The following is a 22,500-nucleotide window of genomic DNA, read 5'->3' as shown; positions in this document are numbered from 1 at the left end:
AGAAGGGAGATCCCCCCTTGAATGGCCCTTCTAAGGTTTCTCTCCTCCACACTGCCTGTGGTGCATGTTTCCCTATTGTTAGGTTTTAGTGAGCTCTTCCTTACCTTCGGTATGTCTGGGAGTGTTCGCATTGCATTAATTTATTTGCATTTATTTTAAATTGGTTGGACCTTATGGTGTTCTTGTTCTGTTCTTGACTTATTGTTATGCTTCTTCTTGACTTGTTTAAAGAAGACGTGTCCGGCCCATGGGGACATTAACGTGTGTTGTCGGGCCTTACAAATACATTTGATTTGATTTGAATTCACTCCTCTGCCCCGGGAACACTGTTGTGGACGTGTGGTTTTTCTCTCACGCGCGCACTTCCCACCATCCGGCGCCCGCCAGCCTCACGGATGCGCCAGACGATACGGAGACGGTGGCGAGGGAATGTCGGCGTGTGGAAAAAACAAATAGCGATGGTGCCCACAGAGAAACCTCTTCATTAGCCACCTCCAAGGCACTTAACACGGGGGGGGGGGGGGGGGGTGAAGACAGTGGGGGAATACAAAACATAGACGCAAACTAGCGACGACAATGACATCAAAGTTATAACACTGTAGAGGGGGGAGGGGGGCTGTTTGCAGCAGTGCCGTGTAGAGGAGATGGTTTTGTTGTCGCTTGGCTCGTTGTTAGAGCCTGCAGACTATAGGGACCTGCTTTGCTTCGTTTGTTGTTCCCCCTCCCTCTCTATCTCTCTAGTGTTCTGTTGTTTGGATCTGAGAAAAAAGCTTTGCATCTTCATGTTTGTGTGTGTGAATGTGATGTATGCCAGTTATCCCTCCTCCTCCTCCTCCTCCTCCTCCTCCTCCTCCTCCTCCTCCTCCTCATCCTCCTCCTCCTCCTCCTCCTCCTCCTATACCTCTAGGTAATAAAGATATCCAAGACAAACTCCTATCTCATCTTTAGAAATGCCATGGATTCACACTGGCACGCTGTCGCGCCGACTTAAACTCACAAAGCTATTAACTCCAGTCACACTTTCAAAAAGCATATTAACTTTGCAACATTTCCTCTCTCCAACCATTGGAACTCCTTCCCATCCTTGTGCACTCCTCCCCACCCCTCTTCTCACTCTTCCCCCTATCTCTCTCTATCTCTCTCCCTCCCTCTCTCAGGTTCAGGTACATATCTTATTTCCACTTGCCTTTAAAGTGGGATTGGTTGAACTGCAGGGGGCGGTGGTGGTGGGGGGCATGAAAACGGATCTGCGGTGGCAGGAATCACCGTGCCTCCACCTGCTGCACCCACTATCTGGACCCGGTGTCTCAAGTGCTCACTGAAGTGGAGGACAGCAGGAGTGGCGCGAGGCACACTGGGAATGGACGACGCTCCGGGGGCTGGCAGAGAGGCCATCCGTCTGAGGACTGCTCTGTCCTTGTGCCGTATCTGATCTCAGGAGACGGGGTGTATTAGCACTGAGTAACGGCCCACACCGCTCGACTGGCTCCCTGCTCTCCTCGGCTGTATTTCTCTCTTGGGATGCAGGTGGGAGTACGAGAGGGAGAGGGGGGGGGGGGCGGGGTAGGTCGACTCCCTAGTTGAGGAGCCTCCCAGGCAGGTGTGATGACAAGCCCCCGGGTGTTCGTCCGTCCACCCCGTGTCCAGGAGTCCAGTGATTCTTGGGGCTCGCGGAGCAAATGTGTGCTTGCATGTCATCTCACAGATAAGTCGGTATCAATATTGGTAAGTGTTGTGAAGGGCCAGATTAAAACTGAGAATCTACCTTTGTTGTTTGATATACTTTGTATATTATTTATATATACACGGAATATCCCTTTACCTGCGTTCAAACCAGAGTAATATTCGCTCTCCTTATTGGACAGCGCCCTAGGCGCCACCTCGCAAGCCCCCAACGTCAGGTTCAAAGACAAGTTCAGGCATGTCAGAACATGCCCGGAGACAGCGTATTGATCCCAGACAAGGACTGCGGTTTGGGACTAGATAATCACTTAAGTATATATACAGCGCAAGGTGCGCACAGCAGTAGATCACCTGCTTGTCCATCTAAACAAGCCAACGTAGTTCATAGTGTAAATTGAGCACTCGTGCGTTGAGAACATGTGCGAATAGAATAGTAAAGTGTCAGAGTTTAATGCAGTAACGTCAAGTTCGACCTAATCTAATGTGAAGTAAATAGTCGTTCATTTATTGTATATCGTGCAACCACAGTTCGTTCATGTGTAGCATTACCCAGCGGTTCGTCGTGTTTTAGCTAGTGTACCTTAGCCAGGGTGTGTGGCCTAAATACGTCGCCCGCACCCGAGGAGGCCTAGTCGGAGAACCGTTGGACATGTGCACAGGAGAACCAGCGTCGGCGATTGCAGAACCATTACTGGTTGGATTATATTGATTTGGAACGTGTTACCCGGAGAAGAGCCTCGTTGATTTCCACTATCGTTTGGGATTCAACTTCGTGAGGATTACAACTCGGGCTGGCCTCATGGACAGAGGCTGGCTAGCTGTCATCAGTGCTATCGAGCATTTGGATTACAATTATTGCTTTGCTGCTGATCGTTGGATTTACAAGGACAGACTCCTGTACGTGGAGTCCCTTTATTCTTCATTGAATCAGACTGAGTATCCGAACATTCCTCTACCCTCCAGGCCTTACACCCCGGAGGGAACCCATTGTCTCCAGGCGGTACCAGCGTTGCCTTATATAGTTGCTATTATACGACCGGTGGCATCAACTTAGACCCATCGTAGGATTCCTGCTATTCCTAGTGACTCATGCTATTGACTGACTTTACGCATATTCTTCGCCATACAAGCGCGACCCTAATTCTCATTCTGTAACCTAATGTTGCATAATAATAAAATACCCTCAAATACTATTTCTTTGTCAATGCCGTGTTCTTGTGAGTGTTCACCATCTATATTTGATGTACTGTCTGGCCAGTAATTAAAGTACATACCTAGCAGTGGTTTAATCTATCACAATCTTTAATACAGTCAGGGTTTTGTAACCCCTCAGTTACAGTAAGTGTTAAAGTAGCAAACATCACAATTCTTTAGAATTGTATCAACATTTTACAGCGGTTCATGTTTTATTTAGCCCCATGTTGGAGTGTGGTAAGTCTCCAGAGAAAGAGAGAGCGCGATCGAGAGAGAGACCTCCAAAAAACTCCCACCCACCCGTATTCCGTTCTCCTACTACTTCTCCTACACAAAAAGTCTCAAACCTCCATCGCTTCTTAGCTCCCAGGTACATGGGGGGGGGGGGGGCTACTTCTAAAGGTAAGGTAAGGTAAGGTCAACTTTATTATCCCAAGTATCTATTATCTATCAAGTATTCTAGCACTGGCTGAATTCCATTGCAATTGCAGCAAAGACCCACTTTTGGTGTGCATCTACAGTATAGGCTATATACCTTGGTTTACACAAGGTCAGTCCCTCACACACACGCACACCATCTCTGTTTTTCCACCCCGTGAGTATGTTGCACATCCATTTCATTTCTCGATAGCACATCAAGATTCAGAGCCAAGCAATTTCCGTTACTATAGATTTTTACTTTTATTTTTTTTATTTCTTTAAAAACCTCCCACACTGAAACCCATATTTTGACAAATCACTTCAGCATTGTCGTTACACAAGGCCAAAGCTTTATTCTTTCGTGAGAATAAATAACACTTTTTATGTGTTTGTATCCCCAAAACTTTCTCAATGTCGTCAGCTCTCAGTGACAGCTCTTTGCACGTTGCTGTTACCCGTTAATGCACTATACTGTACTGTACTTGTGCTGTGCGATGACAATACATGTGAATGCAGTGATGAATGTCTTTTTCCCCAGCAGAACAACAAACCTGTTACATTTGTAACATCAACGCTAACACAGTCAGGTGGAGCTACGCTATGCTTGCTGTGTTGATGTGTTGGCCGTCTGCCAACAAGTATATAGTTTCAACAGAGAACAGAGAGATATATTCACAACATTTTGAAGACACATTTTCAGATACAATGGAAGCCTATATGGTGGTGAATCGGCAGGAAATAACTACCACATTTTTCAGAAACGGTGAAAAGATTGGCACAGACAGTGATCTTTGTATTGCAAGCATTTGTCAGAAAGAATGGTGTGTTCCTTTAACAATGAATTAGTGATCCCTATTTAGTAATGATAGGTAAATAAAAGTCAGGATATCTTGTTGTGTCCAATTTATATTCTCTGTGTATTTTATAATTATACAGTAGATATGTGTAACTTTAATATGTAACAACTGATTATGTGATCAATGTGAGAAATGTGCTGGACTTATGTTTATTTTGTATTATTATAATTTTTTTGTATGTTTGTTTTCTTATCTTATTTTAGTTTTGTATCAAAATTATGTGTGGTTGAATGAACACGTGCAAAGAGACTGTTTGAATAATGGAAAATACAATAAAAAAGTTTAAATAAAAATAAATAACAATGAATTAGTGACAGACTGTCTGAGCTCAGAGACATATTTTGTTTGTTTGAATGATTACATCCAAATGTGTTTGTTTGTAAATGCTTACAGCTCTGAAAATATGCCCATACCCCAGTGAAATCACCATGAGTGTGGTCATAGTGTCCTGGGAGTTGCTCCATGATTCACTATCTATGGAGCAGCTTCAAGATTAGTCTCTTGATGATATCACTACAGTTTTGTCTCTCTCGTTTTCAACTCAAAAGAGATTGTTCGTTATTCACAAACTGTGTACAAAAAGTGTACAATAATAAGTCCCTCCTTGGTTTTGTGATCTTGTGATTGCAAGAATGAACACAGACCTGGCTGCATGTTAGCCTAGCTTATCACAATGAATGGAAGCAGACATGACCGGTTAGCCTAGGCATTGTCCAACTAACACCTCTCCCAAAGGCTAACCGGCCATGTCCGCTTCCATTCATTGTGCTAAGCTAGGCTAACATGCAGCCAGATAGCTACTGAATGCAGAGAGGAAACTGGTATCTATCTTCTTGTCTCTCTCTCTGGAGAAGACGATAAGCTAATTTCCCAAAATGTTGGCGTGTTCTTTTAACAACCTCATAAGAGTCGAAACAATATCATATTTCCAGCTTCCCTGCTACACGCCAATGCACACATAATATTCAAGGGAGACAGAATACCACTGAAAACAAGTCATTGCGTCCCCTTGCCTGCTGGAACAAGGTATCCCAAATTATTTTTGTGAGATGTTTTCTCATTATTATTATTTTGTTTTGTCGGTATGAGTCTCATTGATTGCCTTTCCTTCTCCTTTTAATTTCAGGGAGCAGATGCATATAACAGTGTCATCATGGCATTATGAAAAATGCCTGACAGTGATTAATACTATAAATAATGAAGTGCCACATTTGACTTAATGCGAAAATATATTATCCACAACCAACATCCATCAGAGAAGACCTTTGTGTATATCATTTGAAGTTCATTTCCCTCTTTCTTATTTGCTTTCTCATTACAGGGTATTTCATAATGCATTATGGCTGAAATATGCACATAAGCATTTGCTACAACACCTCTCCCATTAAGCTACATCCAATCCATCAGAATCTACAACAGAAACACAAAATAAACTCATACAGTAATTACCCAGAGAGAGAGAGAGAGAGAGAGAGATGGAGGGAGAGAGTGAGTGCGAAATAAAGAAAGAGACAGATAGATATAGACAGAGAGGGAAAGAGAGAGAGATAGAGACATATATGGATAGAGAGAGGTGGGGTAGGAGAGAGACAGAGGGCAAGAGAGAAAGAGAGGAATATATGAATATAGGGAGAGAGGGGGAGAGGAGAGAGACAGACAGAGAAAGAGATAGACAGAGAAGAGAGATAGGGGGAGAGAAAGAGTGAGGAGATGGAGACAGAGAGAGAGAGAGAGAGAGAGAGAGAGAGAGAGAGAGAGAGAGAGAGAGAGAGAGAGAGAGAGAGAGAGAGAGAGAGAGAGAGAGAGAGAGCTTACCTGTACAGGGTTACTGGAGGATTGGCTTTAGCAGAGCAGTGGAACTTCACCATGTTTCCCTCCAGTATAGGCTGTGGCTCCACAGACAGATTGACGAGCGGTAGATCTGAAGCACATGAGACATGAGAGACACACGTTAGAATGCAAACAGTTGCCCCCCGAACAGCCTAGCATGAGTTGTTTGTCTGAACAACCTTTCTTTGGACCAGCGATACCTCTCAACGCTTGCTGTGTGATCACATCTTCACAGGTGTGGAAGAGAAGATGCTACCTCACTTATTCTTCCCTTTTGCCATGATGATCATTAACAGCGTTAAAAAGGCAAGAAAGCCGGGAATCAAAGGAAGTTATACAAGACTTGATAATGAGTTTCTCAGTAATTGCCGATTTGCTAATAGGGATTAATTAAAACGGTGAATTGCCTGCTATGCACTCCATTACAATTCAAATAACGGATCACCGCCAAGATAGATACAATTAAAAACAGAGTTTAACAAAAACAAGCACATGGATTATGCAAATTCAATAAACAACAACTTAATTTATAAAGATGTTATGTTTTAATTTCCATCATCTGCTTTCCCTTGTGAGACAAATACCCCCCCCCCCTCCCAACTGTTAACCACTGGAGAATTTATTCAAACAGGGGGAATTCTTCAGTGCAGAGGAGACTTCTCCCTCTCTGTTTAGACATACTGTACGCTATGTCACAATAGTTGAACTCAACCTAGACAACCAATATCAACTAGACTCAAAGACAAGTCTCTGTGATGAATATAAAATGTATTAATCAAATCCTCCACACACTCACTGACCCCTTCCCCCAGGTGGGGTGTAGTAACCATGATACAAGGGTGGGAGTTAGGGTTAGACTAGGTGGGGTGTAGTAACCATGATACAAGGGTGGGGGTTATGGTTAGACTAGCTGGGGTATAGTAACCATGATACAAGGGTGGGAGTTATGGTTAGACCAGGTGGGGTGTAGTAACCATGATACAAGCCAGGGTGGGAGTTAGGGTTAGACTAGGTGGGGTGTAGTAACCATGATACAAGCCAGGGTGGGAGTTATGGTTAGACCAGGTGGGGTGTAGTAACCATGATACAAGCCAGGGTGGGAGTTAGGGTTAGACTAGGTGGGGTGTAGTAACCATGATACAAGGGTGGGGGTTATGGTTAGACTAGCTGGGGTATAGTAACCATGATACAAGGGTGGGAGTTATGGTTAGACCAGGTGGGGTGTAGTAACCATTATACAACGGCATGCACATTTCTCGATTCTGATTGGCTGAAACAGTCCATTTACACGTATGTATTGCGATCAGTCCACGCTTGCTGGCCCAGGACCCGCCCACAACCGAATCACATCACATCAATCCGCCGGATCACAAGAAGGTGGACAATAATCTTTACAAATGGATATGTTGATAGCGACTAAACGACTAAATATCAAGCGATTCTGTCACAGCGAATGTCTTAGTCGTTTAAACAATGTTGGATGATGTAATTGATGGGTCTTGAATCATTCTGTAACAAAAGAAAAATCGCGGATTGATTGATTGATTAATAAAAAAAAAAAAATCAATTTATTTTTCCTTTCGACTGTCAGCGCTCGCTCTAGTCTCCACCCACCGCCACCCCTCCCCCCCCCCCACACACACACACACACACACACACACACACACACACACGCACACACACACACACACGCACACACTCTGCCTGCAACGCGGGGGATAGTCAGACTGAGAGAGAGCCGGGTGCTGCGCTGTTCTAAGTGAGCATGGCCTATTGAGTTGATTGATTGATTGATTGCTAATTTTATTACTGTACGCTTGGTTTCCAACTGGTTATGTTTAGGCCCTCTACAGTAGGTTTAAAAAAATAAATAAAAGAATAGGGCATATATAGGGCATATAGGGAATATAGGGAATATATATATATATATATATATATATATATATATATATATATATATATATATATATATATATATATATATATATATATATATATAGGGAATATAGGGAATATAGGGCAAAGAAAACTTTTTAATTTGTTTTACCTACTTTCTATAGAAGCATCTAAGAATGAAGTTCTATGGAAAGTAGGTCTGCATTCCCTTAACAATTGTGTGTATTGAGCCGTACTGTATTGTACCCATTCTGCATCTGGTAATAAGATTTTCAATCAATCATTCCAATAATACACAGTTGGATGTGTTAGTTGGTTGGATGCACTTCAAGCTGCTTCCACATGAGGCAACTTCTCTCAATCATTCCAATAATACACAGTTGGATGTGTTAGTTGGTTGGATGCACTTCCGATCTGCTTCCACATGGAGGCAAATTGTCTTTTTTGGAACTACTTTTTCTGGCGGATGGTTTTTTCAATAAATCTTCGATTAATGTGTGTTTATTGTATAGAAATAAGGTTGGATGAATGTGGCAGTTGTATAAAAGCTTTACACCACTTGCAGTCATGATTTGTGAACAATAAACCATGCCTAGGGGGGTCTAACGACCCTCGGCTGCGCCTCGGGCCTATCGACCACCCCTAGGCATGGTTTATTGTTCACAAACCACTCCTGCGCGTGATGTAATGTTTAATGATACAAGGGTGGGGGTTAGGGTTAGATTAGATGGGGTGTAGTAACCATGATACAAGGGTGGGGGTTAAAGGGATAGGGTTAGACCAGGTGGGGTGTAGTAACCATGATACAAGGGTGGGGGTTAAAGGGATAGGGTTAGACCAGGTGGGGTGTAGTAACCAGGATACAAGGGTGGGGGTTAAAAGGGATAGGGTTAGACCAGGTGGGGTGTAGTAACCATGATACAAGGGTGGGGGTTAAAAGGGATAGGGTTAGACCAGATGGGGTGTAGTAACCATGATACAAGGGTGGGGGTTAAAAGGGATAGGGTTAGACCAGATGGGGTGTAGTAACCATGATACAAGGGTGGGGGTTAAAAGGGATAGGGTTAGACCAGATGGGGTGTAGTAACCATGATACAAGGGTGGGGGTTAGGAGGGCAGGGAGACCCCCTTGGTTCCCAAAGATCAAAACAAAGTTGGATAGAAACAACATTCTTGAATGAGGTTGAAGCCCTAATAACCAATAGGTGTTCATATGCATAGGAATTAATATGCAGCCAAGGGATAAGAATACAACTGAATACAAACTGAATACAACTGAGAGGCAAAGTGGAAAATGGAATGAGAAATTCTACATTGTACATGTTAAATGTTAATGTTGTCACATGCCACAGAGCAAAACCTCAACTCAGTATTCGATCGCTGATGAATGCAGGTGATTGTCAATCAAATAACAGATTAGGATTAAATGACAACAGTGGCCAGTGAGCAGCGTCAGTGCACCATATTGTGTGGCGAAACGTGACGTGAGAATAATGTGAATAAAACATTTTCTTAGCATTTTGCAGACTGGACTCCAGTGACATCTCGCAGTTTTTCATGGATAAAAAAAACCAAACAAGCAGGAGGTGTCAGTCTGATTAATAAATAACATGTTTCGAAACCAGCAGGACTCTCTGCAGTGGCTCAAAGGTCATTCGATATTACTAGTGTGGAACACAACCACCCCTGCCTTGACGAAAGCTCCAACCGCTGAGCTATTTTGGTTTCAAGAACATTAGATTAGATTAGATTCAGATTTATTGGCATCATACAGCACAAGTACAGTAGCCTACAACGAAAATAAGTTTGGCATTCAACCAAAGTGCAAATGTAACAGTGAAGTGCAATAGTAATATACAATGTACAGGTGATAACAATGGGCCTCGTTCACCAATACTCTTATCATTTTTCTTAACCGTCTGTTAAGAGAAAAAATAAGAAAAGCCACCGCCGCATTCATCAAAACATTCTTAACGTCCAAATCTGTTCTTACCCAGGTGTGTTGAATGATGAATCCCACTTATTCTTAAACTCAAATGCGCATTCTCGCTCAATTCATTTGCATACAGACACGCCCCCCGCCTGCTCCTTATAAGGCGAATGAGGCGTGTGCAAAACTGCAGAGGTTCGCCATCTGATCCATTCAACAGGAAGCGATTTGCGACTGATCTCAAAATGACATTTTCAAATGTATTGTTATTGTACAGCACAAGTACAATACACCATCCAACGAGAGTGGATAAATAAATGCTCCATGAATAAATACATATAAATAAATACATGGCTTAGCGAGGCAGTCTCAGCGCACGGCGAGCACACACACACAGACATGTACTGTAAAATGCTTTGCTGGAATGATTCATTTCTCCATCACCGCAAATCCGCCCCTCAATTAATATAGCCGCGGGGGGAATAATCCCACGGGACAATGCATTGGGAACTTGTGTCCCACGATGAGATCTACTCTGAATATTATTGCGCAGATCGGAATATGGGCGCACGTGTGGGAGCTCGCGCAAAATCGGTGTTGCACCCCGACCTTTTCCCGACGTTTTCGCTGATGGAAGTGCATTGAGAAGTAGTGCCCCCCACCGACATCTACCACCGAGAGAAATCTTGCGTCGATCCGTGCACGGGCGCGCGCATGGGAGCACGCACAAAATCAAATTTTTCCACATTGTGCGTCGCGGAAACTTTTCTCTCATCTCACTGATGCACATCTGCAAGACTCACTCAGAGTTGCAGTGTCAGGTTACACACTAGATTACAATACACTGAAACGGTTAAGCAGCCACTCATCTGGCTCTGCAAATAGATAGACGATCTCTAAATATGTGTTCTATGCGTACGGCCTGGGCGGCCAGATCATCTAACTGTTCTAACAGCAATATATAATCAATTTCAGAAGCAGAACGCACACAATAAGTTATAATAATAATAATAATTTTTATTTAAGTCTATTTGGTAGGCTTTTTTTCCTTTTTTTTATCTGGGTAAGAGTTTCTTATCTGGGTAAGAGTGCTCTCGACCAAGCAAAAATAAAAAAACATTGCTGAATCCCAGGTAAGAACAAAATAAGAAAAAATGCTAGTTAAGAACAAAATAAGAGGAAATCTGTTCTTATATCGCTTCATGAATGAGGCCCAATGGGTATACAATATATAAATGAGTACTACTGAGTATAGTGCTAATCAGCTGTATGTACAGAGTTGTAGTATTAATGTACAGCGATACAGGTATAAAGACACTATGGTAGGTAGTAAGTCAGACTGGTCAGCAGCTTAACTAGCAGTGATGGGAATAACGGCATTATAAATAACGGCGTTACTAACGGTGTTAGTTTTTTCAGTAACGAGTAATCTAACGGATTACTTTTCCAATCTTAATAACGCCGTTACCGTTACTGCCAAAAAATGCGGCGCGTTACTGTCTATGATTGAATGATTTATCAAAAAGAGCTCTGCGCCGAGAGGCATACTGTCCTTCTCAGCCAACCTAAGCGAGCGATTGGCTGAGGTTGAGTAAAATGTCATGGTAAGCCAATCAAAGGTAGAGGTGGGCGGGTGCCTCCAGAGTCTGACACAGCCACAGCACAAGCGACTCAGTCAGCGTGAGACCGCGGTCCGTGTACGTTTTGACAGTTTGTTTTGCGGCCAAATAATCCAAAACAAATCCAACGAACAACACAAGCGAGCAGTCAATGACAGACCGCGGGTCCATGAGCGTTTTTTGTTCACTCGTGTTGCAGCGCAGGGCACTACAGTAGTGGAGGCTCTACTCTGCTGACATAGTGTTGCACTTCCTGGTTTAATAGCAGAGTCTTCAGGTGCTCAGAGTCAGAGATATATATATATCATAATCTGTATGTTGTGTATGTCATAAATGTCATGAATTGAAAATGGGGGACCCTGATGTAAACAAGACGAAAGTCTTTCTCTGGTCTGCATCCCCTTAACAATTGTATGTATTGAGCTGTACTGTACTGTACCCATTCTGCAATCTGTTAATTAAAATGTTCAATCAATCAGTATATATTTGTTATTTATTTTTGGTATAGTGCTTAACAAGCATAATTTAATGTTGCCCAGTTGTGGCCTGTTGAGGGGCAATACATGATATCAAAATTTCCAAAACATCTATTGTATTTGTATGATCCACTATATAAACATAGTAATTATAATAATATCTACATACATGGCATTTGAGTTTAGATTTAGTTTAGATTTGTGTATGTTGTTTATGTAAAAAAAAAATACTTGAAATTAACGCAATAGTTACTTTCTGAAGTAACTAGTTACTTTTATAATTTGTAACGGCGTAAGTTATTTAGTTACTTTTTGGAAGAAGTAACTAGTACATACAGAATCATATGGGTTATACATTAAACATTAAAGGGTCCCTTACATGACATTGCTTTCTCATAGGCAGGTTGCACAATTGCCAGGACATTGGACAGGGCCAATCAGCTGCCCCTAGTGACTGCTCTAAGAACTATTCTGGGACTCTATAGAGACGTATAGGGAGGTGTAGTGATTACGTCATTGCTGTTTCCCGCGCAGTCCACCACTCTTGAAAAGGCCATGTATTTCCAATGGACCCATTTCTAAATTGTCTCGTTTAAACAAATAAAGCATGAACATTGGCATGGTGTACCTTTCTGTGTGTATTCATCCACAATCTATAGCTCAACATGAAAAAATTCACAATTAATCGTTAAGGTAGCAAAATAACAACGTTTATGTTTCCGTTCACTGAGGAATTACACTTCTCTCTGGCGCTGCTGACGGCGACAGCACTGAACGACAGGTGTTCTACTGGTAAGTGTAGTTCTTTTTTAACGACAAATTAAAAACCTTATAACTACCTTTATTTCAACCAAATGCTTAAACAATAATGTTAGTGATAGAAGGGAACTAATTTTGTGCAAAAATGGAAAGCTTGCCAATGTTCATGAGGCAGAATTGTTACAATAACCAATAATCCATTTTCCTAATGATAATGATAATGATAAAACTAAAGTGACTACACCTCCTAGTCCCTATAGCGAACGCACCCGTTCCTCATGGCCTGATGCCCTGTGGGGCAGACACTTTCCCTCTACATGTTTAGGGGCGAATGACTGCTGTTCTCATGTGTATACCGCCACCTAGAGGCTCTGATTTATTCTGTAAATGAGGTTACGGAACACTTTTTCCACTAAGTAGCAGTGATGCAAAAGAAATGCAGTGTTCCAGCAGTGTTGTCTTCTGGGTAGAAAGCAGAGTTTTCTGAATCTGCAACGTGCTGCTTGAGAGAGCACACAGTGGCTGCGTTGTGGAGATAAGGACTGGACACCCCAGCTTCAATGTCTTTGGACTCTATAGACAAAATGATCGCACACCTCTACCAAAAGTGTTTTCTACCAATACTTGTTCAATGTACATTTTTATATTTTAGTGTGACTGTAGCCGTCACACTGTTTTAAACACTTTAAATCTGAACAATTCCTATACTGTAAGAAAAAAAAGCTACAAGAAAACGGTAAATGTCTGGCATCAATGGTTTCCAAATACTTACTGTCAAATTACAGCTAAATCAAATACATTTACAGATTACAACCTTTATTTAATGGTTAATATTTTGATAAAAGGTCATCTACTGTATTTTTATGGCATTTACATTTAACACTTTAAGTGCCGAAAACGTGTTTAGGCGTCTTTCCTAGCCATGCTAAAGTTGCCGAGGACGCCCTAACTCGTCTTTAATATCAATATTTCAAAAATCTGTGATCGAAATCATATTTTTCCTCTGCAGCCCTGAGATACAGTACTGGCCTCCTCTCAACCCTCTAGCGGTTCAAGAGCGTCATCTGGTGGCCGATCGGCAGAATCGCCAAACAGGAAGTCATGTGGATGAAGTGCTGATCACCCATATTACTTCCGGCCACTCTCTATAGCTCCCGCGACTCCATCTTGAAACACTCGATGATAGATCGCTCGCCCTAACTCAATAAACAACGTTATTTGGACGTATATACTATTATACAACCTGGAAATGGACCGGGTATTTCGACATCCCATAATGGAAAACTGTCTACCCCACGCTGATCGCCCAACGGCCCGCGGAGACTGGGGTGAGTTTTAGCGTGTAATATTACCATGTTCGACACTAACTGCTATGATGAACATTTGACCCACATTAGATGAATGGTATAACGCTGCCCACGGAATTATAAACGATCCCCCGCCCATCCGGTCATCATCAGATGATACGTAGAAACTTCTAGAAGTACGTCCAATTGAAATTTTTGATCTCGCACAGATTCCTACCAAACTGTATTTCATCATCAATATAATGCATTTGGGGCTATAAATCACGTTCTGGAGAAAGCTGCAGAAAGAGATGAAAACATACTTATACTTTAGATCATATTTTAGTATGAATATGTGAATGAAAAAGTTTAACGTTGCTACACCATGAACAATACATGTATGACCTTGAATGGGCCCTAATAATGGCAATCTAGCAATAGAATTTAAAAAGTGGGAAGGGGAACTTCTCCATGTTAAATAGAGCTGGCAACGGATGGTATATCATGAATTTAGCCTTAGGCAATCAAAGTGTTAAAGTAGAAAAACAAAAGTAATCTGTAAAATAATACAGTGAATTTCCCGTGAAAACACATGTATTCTTTACAGTGTAGGCTAGCTTTCAGCCTCGTTAAATGAACACACAGGCAGATTCTGAAATATTCAGGTAACCTGTTTATTATTTGCCCATCAAGTGTGGCTTATTATTTTCCTTTTTATAACACTTTTATTGTTCAGCTTACCTCCCATGCCTTTATTCAAGTCCCCTATATTAGTCAGAATGAACTGCAGTTTAACCCTCCCTGTGGCAACTTACCAAGCTTCTCCTCTCAAACGGTTCTCAAATATGTCTTAATTTACCAAGCCTGTCAGTGTCACAGCCTTGATCAAATCCAACTCCATTCTATAAGAGAGATCACAGAGATGAATGGGCCTTGAGTTATTTCTGGGAGCACATCCATAAAATCTTTGGCTAATTAAATATAAAGTTCTTCTTCTGCAGGATGGAGAGATGCATGAAGTATTACATTGTTACAGGGATGTTGTGTCCTCTGGTCTATGCGCTTGACCCTACTGCCTACAGACACAGAAGAGGAACAAGATCTGACATGTTAGATTACATAAGCCTCTTTCACACGTGAACACTGGACAATGCGGAGAGAATCGGGTGTGGGCATCATTGCCTGGAGTTGCCCTTTCACACATGTGCTGTAGCAAACAGCATGCGATTCTCCCTGTTCGCACCTATGCTGGGAGGGTAAACTCTGCACAGAATAATTAAGATGTTTGCGTTCACACATACAGCCCCTCCGATTAATGTGCGGTTTAGGTCAGGAGTCCAGTGCATGTGTGAAAGGGGCTATAGTTGCAGAGCCATGTAATTTCTCCCCCACTCACACTAGTGCCACCAAGGCAAATATGAACACGCACTTCCCAGCAAGTCTAGCCAATACACCGCTAGATCAATATGTCCCAGATGATAACAGCACAGGTTGTGGGGTAACGCAAGCCTTTTTACATTATGCTCTCTTTTCCTGTATTCTATATATGATTTACGGTTGTGTGCCACCATCTAATATCCTTCATACACAATGCTGATGTTATGTTCAACCTGGCACCCCAAAGAGAAAGAAGCTCGCACTGGGACCGGCAAGGAACAGTTGACTTTGTATTTATCATGCAAATTGAACCACCACCATTTCAGCCTGTGCACTGTGTGTAGTGTTGAGTCCCGCACAAATGTTGACTGGCTGCTCCAGTCGGTTCCCATTGATTTTTCAATTGCAAATCGATTTGGAGGTGGATGAGTACACTGTATCCCACTGCTATACAAAGGCTTATTATGTAATGTCCGGCCCATTGGCTCTGGTATTGTCATCATACTGTACTAACTGTAGCTTCCTTCTTGCAAGCAAAAAGTGTAAACACTGCTGTCAACCTATGCTATTGAACCTATGGCATTGATTCAGGAATACCATCTTTAAACAATGGCCATTTGAATAGTTTCAATAGATAGATGGATAGATAGCACTGTTAAAAAAAACTTCTTTGAGTCCCTTGATATTATAGATAGCTTTTTCATACTGTATGTATATATATATAATAATCTATGACCTTTACAGATACCGTTTTCAATACCATGGAGCCTTGTTCAGTTGCTATAGCTTCATATGAGCGTGCGTCATACATTGTTGTACAGCTGGTAGGGTTACAGTGGTTTGTGACTGTGAGTGTGTTGTCTTCATTGTGGGTTTCTCTCTAATACTATTTTTAGAAACGCACATTTTATTCTAATGTTATAAACACAAAATTATATAATTAATCTTAGAAAGTAAAAAGTAATATGTATCACCGTATTATGCTTCATCATAGAGGCACTATGTGTTCTCAAGTACCACATCTTACTGAATTAATTACTGACCGACCATAGTCGAAGTATTTGTCCTATTAATTGCAACCCAGTTGTCTGTTTCCTCAGGCCTGATGGGGAGTTAGCTTAGCTTTCTGGGACATCTAGGTTAATGCTCCAGTGATGATGAAGCGAGAGCCATCACCAGCCTCTTGAAAGGGTCGTCCCTTTATGTGCTTTGATAAATCTGAGTCAGGACAGTGCTGGACCAGCGCGTGGCTTTGGGCTGGGCACTGACCACTAGTGAACCAGTAGCATCTCTAACGGTCAAGTGTAGTTATTTTCTTTCTGTAAAATCTCCTCACATACTGGAATGTAAGATAAACGGGAGTGCTGTCTGCTACTGACACATGGCTTTATCTGTATCAGAAAATGGATCAACTCCCCTCTAGAAGTTAATTGAAGAAAAGACGCAAGATGTGAGGGAGATGATGCACAACCTGGTGCCAACCAGAGGGCAGTGTTGAAGTCAAGTCACTAAATCTTGAGTCCGACTCGAGTCTCGAGTCCCCAGTGTTCGAGTCCGAGTCCAAGTCCGAGTCACCAAAGAAGAGCCAGAGTCGAGTCCCCATTACCCTAGTCCGAGTTCAAGTCATCAAGGTTGAGTCTGAGCTGTCATACAAATAAAAAAAGGTCTACAGTAAACATACTGTGTAAATGACACAGTGGTCACCATTTCAAAGGGAGTTTAGTTACTTTGTGACAGAATAGCCAAACAAATGCACTAGCCATCAATATCTTATGCCAAATTATTAGGGCCTATTACAAAATAAACTAAAAAACAACAACTGTATTTATCAATTAACAAGTCTCTGTCCTCGTCTGCACCTTCAGAGTCTGAATGCAGTCAATGCTCGAGTCCAAGTCCAAGTCAGAGTCATCAGTGCTCAAGTCCAAGTCGAGTCACGAGTCCTGAAAATAAGGCCAGGACTTGGAGTCGAGTACCACAACACTGCCAGAGGGAGTGGAGCGGCCCATATTTCACCTGAGCAAAGAGCGCATTTTAATATCTGCTGCTCAAACCGCTCCATTCCGCTTGCGGTGCTGCATTGCCAAACCCCATTTACATCAGGCTACTACCTGTATACATTTATTGAAAAGTTACTGGCATCTTACTTGTAACTTAAAGCTTTGCCCAGCCTGCTTTTTACTGCCAGGCTTGATTGATTGATTGATTGAAAACGTTATTAACAGATTGCAGAATGGGTACAATACAGTACAGCTCAATACACACAATTGTTAAGGGAATGCAGACCAGAGAAAGACTTTCGTCTTGTTTACATCAGGGTCCCCCATTTTCAATTCTTCACTCACCTGTACTGCTGTGTTGGAGCTCAGTATCTTTCTGTTATTCTTATTCCCATATTAAGATCACAATCAAGATCATGTTATAGCATACATGGCCTACTTTTTGTAGGCTCTCCTTTGTTGATATGTTTTTGGAGAAATCCTACATGGTCTCGCACAATGGTGCCAATTACGCACACATCGTTTGGAGCCTAGCCACACCTTATCCTCCCACATTACCACAAGTGGGAAATTATATCACCTCGCCTGCATTCTGCTTTAAGGGAACCCCTTAAGGGACTTGAATTTCTCAAGCTGCTGTGTTGGAAATCCAAAATATATTCACAACTATATTACTGTTCAAACCTTGTTGTTCCAAGCAGACCTGTGCTACAGCTTGTTTAGCCTTGCACCTATGTGCGGCGCTGTGCAGTCCCCCTCTCACGTGCCCAAGTGTTTCCTAGCAGTGGGCCATGTTACACAAAACATGTATAACTTTAGAGCAATATGAAGTCCTTAAATTAGTAATGGAGGATAATTAAAACAAGGAAAGAGAGCATAATGTAAAAGGCTGATAGTGTGTGTGTGTGTGTGTGTGTGTGTGTGTGTGTGTCTGTGTGTGTGTGCGACTGTGTGCGTGCGTGCGTGCGTGTGCGTGCGTGCATGTGTGCATGCGTGTAGCTCCTAGTATGTGCGTCGCTGTCGGAGGCCAAAACAAACAGGCCATCTGTGAACACAGAATGGCGGATACTGGTAAATGATCTTGGCTCCCGACCTCTTGCCATAAAGGACGTTATACTGTCGTAACTATTGTCCCAGCACGTCTGTAACAATGCCGAGCTCTTGCCATGAAGTCCGTTATACAGTATAGTGTCCGGTTCCTAACGCCTCTTTTAGTGTAGAAACATGAATGGTGCCACATGGTGATTTACAATTGAAACAGCTGCCCTCTCGTGATTAGCATGACGTGTAGTCTGTTAACTCATTGACTGCCATGCTGTTTTCCCATCTTTGATCCCAGGTGCCATGCGTAATTGATCATTTTCACCACAATGTTTGCGGAGCTATCGTATATTCTATATTATAGCTATGGAGACAATAGTATGGCTCATTTGACAAGTCCAACATGGAAAAAACAGTGTATGTCTACATAGCTTCGTTTGTGCCCTATCCCATGCTAAAGATCGCCTCGTTCCACTATAATCCAGGCTGATTTCCTGGAACGGGAGTTATGACGTATTATGTGCATTATGCGCAAATCATTCTGGTTGCTCGCCTGAAACCTATATTATTTCCAAATCAAAGGTATACCATATAGATGTTTCTTCACAAAGTCATCAAGGGGGGGGGGGGGGGGGGGGGGGGGGTAGTTTTACGAAGCTGCGATCGTTACCAAAAGCATGTTTTAGGTTTGGTAAAATACAACACTGTGATCAATACAAAAGCATGTTTTAGGTTCGGTGAAATTGACCTCTTTGTCAGAAGGTAGGCTACTCCAAAATGAATAAGCCCAGTAGTTCCATTACAATCGCCATTACTGGTGTCACATTGGGCCTGGCTATAATACGGGAAATCGGTGACAGATGGCTGTGTGCTGCTTCACTTTGAGGGGGAAGGGATTCCTACAGCCAGAGGCACTGAGAGACACCTTAGAGACCCAGTTCAAAAGGTAGGCGATACTGCCACCTGTCGGGATTCGATCGTCATTGCAATTATAACGTAGGCAGTGGTGCCAGGGAGACACAGGCAGGTCCGCACTAGTGTTTAGAATGGGAACATCCAAAAAAAGAAAAAAGGACCTAAAAACGAGATATCTTGTTTTCTGGCGCTCAACGCTTGGATTTGAAACACGATAAATCTGAGTTCTGTCCTTGAAGCGTTTACAGTTGGAAAGTCACTACAGTTGTGACATGAAGGCGTGCGTTTCAATCTGGAGACTACTGTCGCAACACATTTGTCTGTCTGTCTGTCTGTCTGTCTGTCTGTCTGTCTGTCTGTCTGTCTGTCTGTCTGTCTGTCTGTCTGTATGTCTGTCTGTCTGTCTGTCTGTCTGTCTGTCTGTCTGTCTGTCTGTCTGTCTGTCTGTCTGTCTGTCTGTCTGGCAGGCACGTTCATAGCATTTTCCGGCGCTTCATTCTGCAAAAACAAAAATCAGGTTTCAACCGAATTGTTTCAAACTCTAAACCAGAAAGCCTCCGCAAGCCTGAATTACAACCCTCCTCGATTCCTCGTCTTCCCGACACTCACACAGTGTGATTACCTTTCTGCCATCGGCCATAGACCATTTGTGATTCCAGTGACACATTAATGTGAGAGAACGAGTGGATTTGTTGCAGAGGTCGGATCAGTGTTTAATACAGGTTCATCTCTTTGGACGGCGGCCTGGCTCTGTGCTCTTCCCTGTTCAAAAATACTAATGTATCAACCAGGGACAGCATTGGAACGGGCAGGCAGGTACAGAGCGATGGGCGGCGCAGCACAGAAGCCACAGACACCACCAGAGAAAGAGAGAGAGAGATGGAGGCAGAGAGATAGAGAGAGACAAATAGAGAAAGAGAGTGTGTGATACAGAAAGAGAGAGATAGAGAGAGAGAGAGAGAGAAACAGAGACAGAGACTATAGATCTGAGGTGTATTAGTTATAGTGTTAAAGAGTGTAGGGAGTGATATAGTGGGTGAGACAGAACATTTGAAAAAGAGAGAGGGTGAGAGAAAGAGAGAGGGTGAGGGAATGTGTGTTATTGCATAGGAGTATGTGTGTGTGTGTGTGTGTGTGTGTGTGTGTGTGTGTGTGTGTGTGTGTGTGTGTGTGTGTGTGTGTGTGTGTGTGTGTGTGTGTGTGTGTGTGTGTGTGTGTGTGTGTGTGGAGGGAAGCTACTTTTTACCCTGTGGCTGTGCAGATGCTCTGGGCTGAGCGCAGCTGGCACTAAGGCCCAGAGCGGAGGGTGGTCCAGGTGCCATATTCCCCCTCACACACAAACAAACACACACACATGTGCTCGCATGCATGCACACACACACATTCAAACATTAACCAAGCCTGCATGCACACAGACACGCACAAAAATACATGGCTATCACACACACACACACACACACACACACACACACACACACACACACACACACACACACACACACACACACCTACACACACACACACACACACACACCTACACGCACACACACACACACACACACACACACACACACACACACACACACACACACACACACACACACACACACACACACACACACACACACACACACACACACACACACACACACACACACACACACACACACACACACACACACACACACATAAACCTCATCTTCTCCAAAGCAGTACTGTTTGTTTGTCCGCCCTCCTCCCTACCTGCAGTCCCACCAGTCTCACCTGAGCCTGGTTCATTATGGGCTAGTACATATATTAACAACCTTCCTGGGAAATCTCTCCTAGCAGAGAGCAGCACAGTGTGTGGAAGTGTGTTGGTATTAGAGACAAAACGGTTTGAACATTTCATATCAAGATTATAGTGAACAAAATGTTCCCGGTTTTCAGTATTTTAACAGTATTGTTAAAAGGTGTTTAAATGACACACATGACATCATTTCACCACATTAAAACCAAATACCAAAGGGAATGTCGCAGGACATAATTTTGGTTGCATTTGAGCAGTGAGCCCTTGTTACCTTAATACAGATGAGTCTTGAGAAGACAGATATATCAATAGTGTTTCTCCTGTTGGAACACTGTAACAACCAATTTGATGACTGCCAGATTTTAAATGAACTAAATATATTGGGTGGGTGATTAAATCAACATTTACATTTACATTTAATTTAGCTGACACTTTTATCCTAAACGACTTATGTACGACAACTCAGCAGGAAGGGTACAACTATTTCAGCTGAGTAACAATGTTCATGAAACAGTGTTGAAACTCGGGCGCTGCAGTGTTGAGTGCATAGTAGTAGACACGTACTGTACACATGTACGTAGGTAGTAATATAGGCAAGGAAGATTATTTTGTCCAAAAGTGCATAATAGTAGAAGACAGTAGGAACATTTTCTTTTCTCCTGTCACATCATGTGAGCAGTCTGAAGACACGTGACGCATACAGCAGTGTGTTCACAAGAGGAGGTGAAAGCCTCTGTTTACATTATCAACAAGCTAGACGGACAGCTTCTCCAACGCTCTCCAACATTCCAAAGTGCCGCGCCCTTTCATTGCGATTCTCTTTCTGCATATTCTGCGGCCATCTTTGATGAACTTCCCCTCAGCACTTTTAGAAAGACTAAAACACGACTACACTTCAGACTTAGTCCTCGAAGGCTGAAGAAATGGAATGCCATGAAAACACGACAAGTGGTTTGGTTGATGCCGGACTGTAAGCACTGTAATTGAACACGGTTATAATAATAAAAACGGTAATACTAGGTATAATGTGTGTGTGTGTGTGTGTGTGTGTGTGTGTGTGTGTGTGTGTGTGTGTGTGTGTGTGTGTGTGTGTGTGTGTGTGTGTGTGTGTGTGTGTGTGTGTGTATGTGGGAGTGTGTGGGAGTGTGTATGAGTGTGTATATGGGGGATCAAACAGGTCGCACAGCGAACGAACGATGCACTCACCGCATCAGCAATACGAACCAACCAACGCCTGCACTACATATGCGTGTGGTGTGTGTACAGCCTGTGTGTCCATTGTGAGTCTATGTAGATTGCTGGCGAGCGTCAAACGTTTGATGTCAGATCGCATGCGCTTGTAATGCGTTTAACTTTAGGTCTGCGTCCGCTGAAAACGTATTTCACGCCATAGTGTGTATACATGTGTGTACGAGGGTGTGTGTGTAT

General features: G+C 42.8%; 1 protein-coding gene across 1 annotated transcript in view; it reads right to left on the bottom strand.

Annotated features, from left to right (window-relative positions):
- Nucleotides 1-22,500, bottom strand: part of LOC311243757 (kin of IRRE-like protein 3) — a gene marked incomplete at both ends in the record, with an annotated part of 153,026 nt that overhangs the window by 41,241 nt on the left and 89,285 nt on the right. The window contains one exon of the mRNA XM_084333099.1: nucleotides 5,970-6,075. Coding sequence (XP_084189225.1) covers nucleotides 5,970-6,075 — 106 coding nt within the window. The remainder of the gene's footprint in view (nucleotides 1-5,969; nucleotides 6,076-22,500) is intronic.

The sequence above is a fragment of the Notolepis coatsorum genome, assembly GCF_963971535.1.
Source record: "Notolepis coatsorum genome assembly, chromosome: 1".
Lineage (NCBI taxonomy): Eukaryota > Metazoa > Chordata > Actinopteri > Aulopiformes > Paralepididae > Notolepis > Notolepis coatsorum.
Note: the sequence above shows the minus strand (reverse complement) of the source record. Positions and strands in the feature narration are given on the sequence as shown.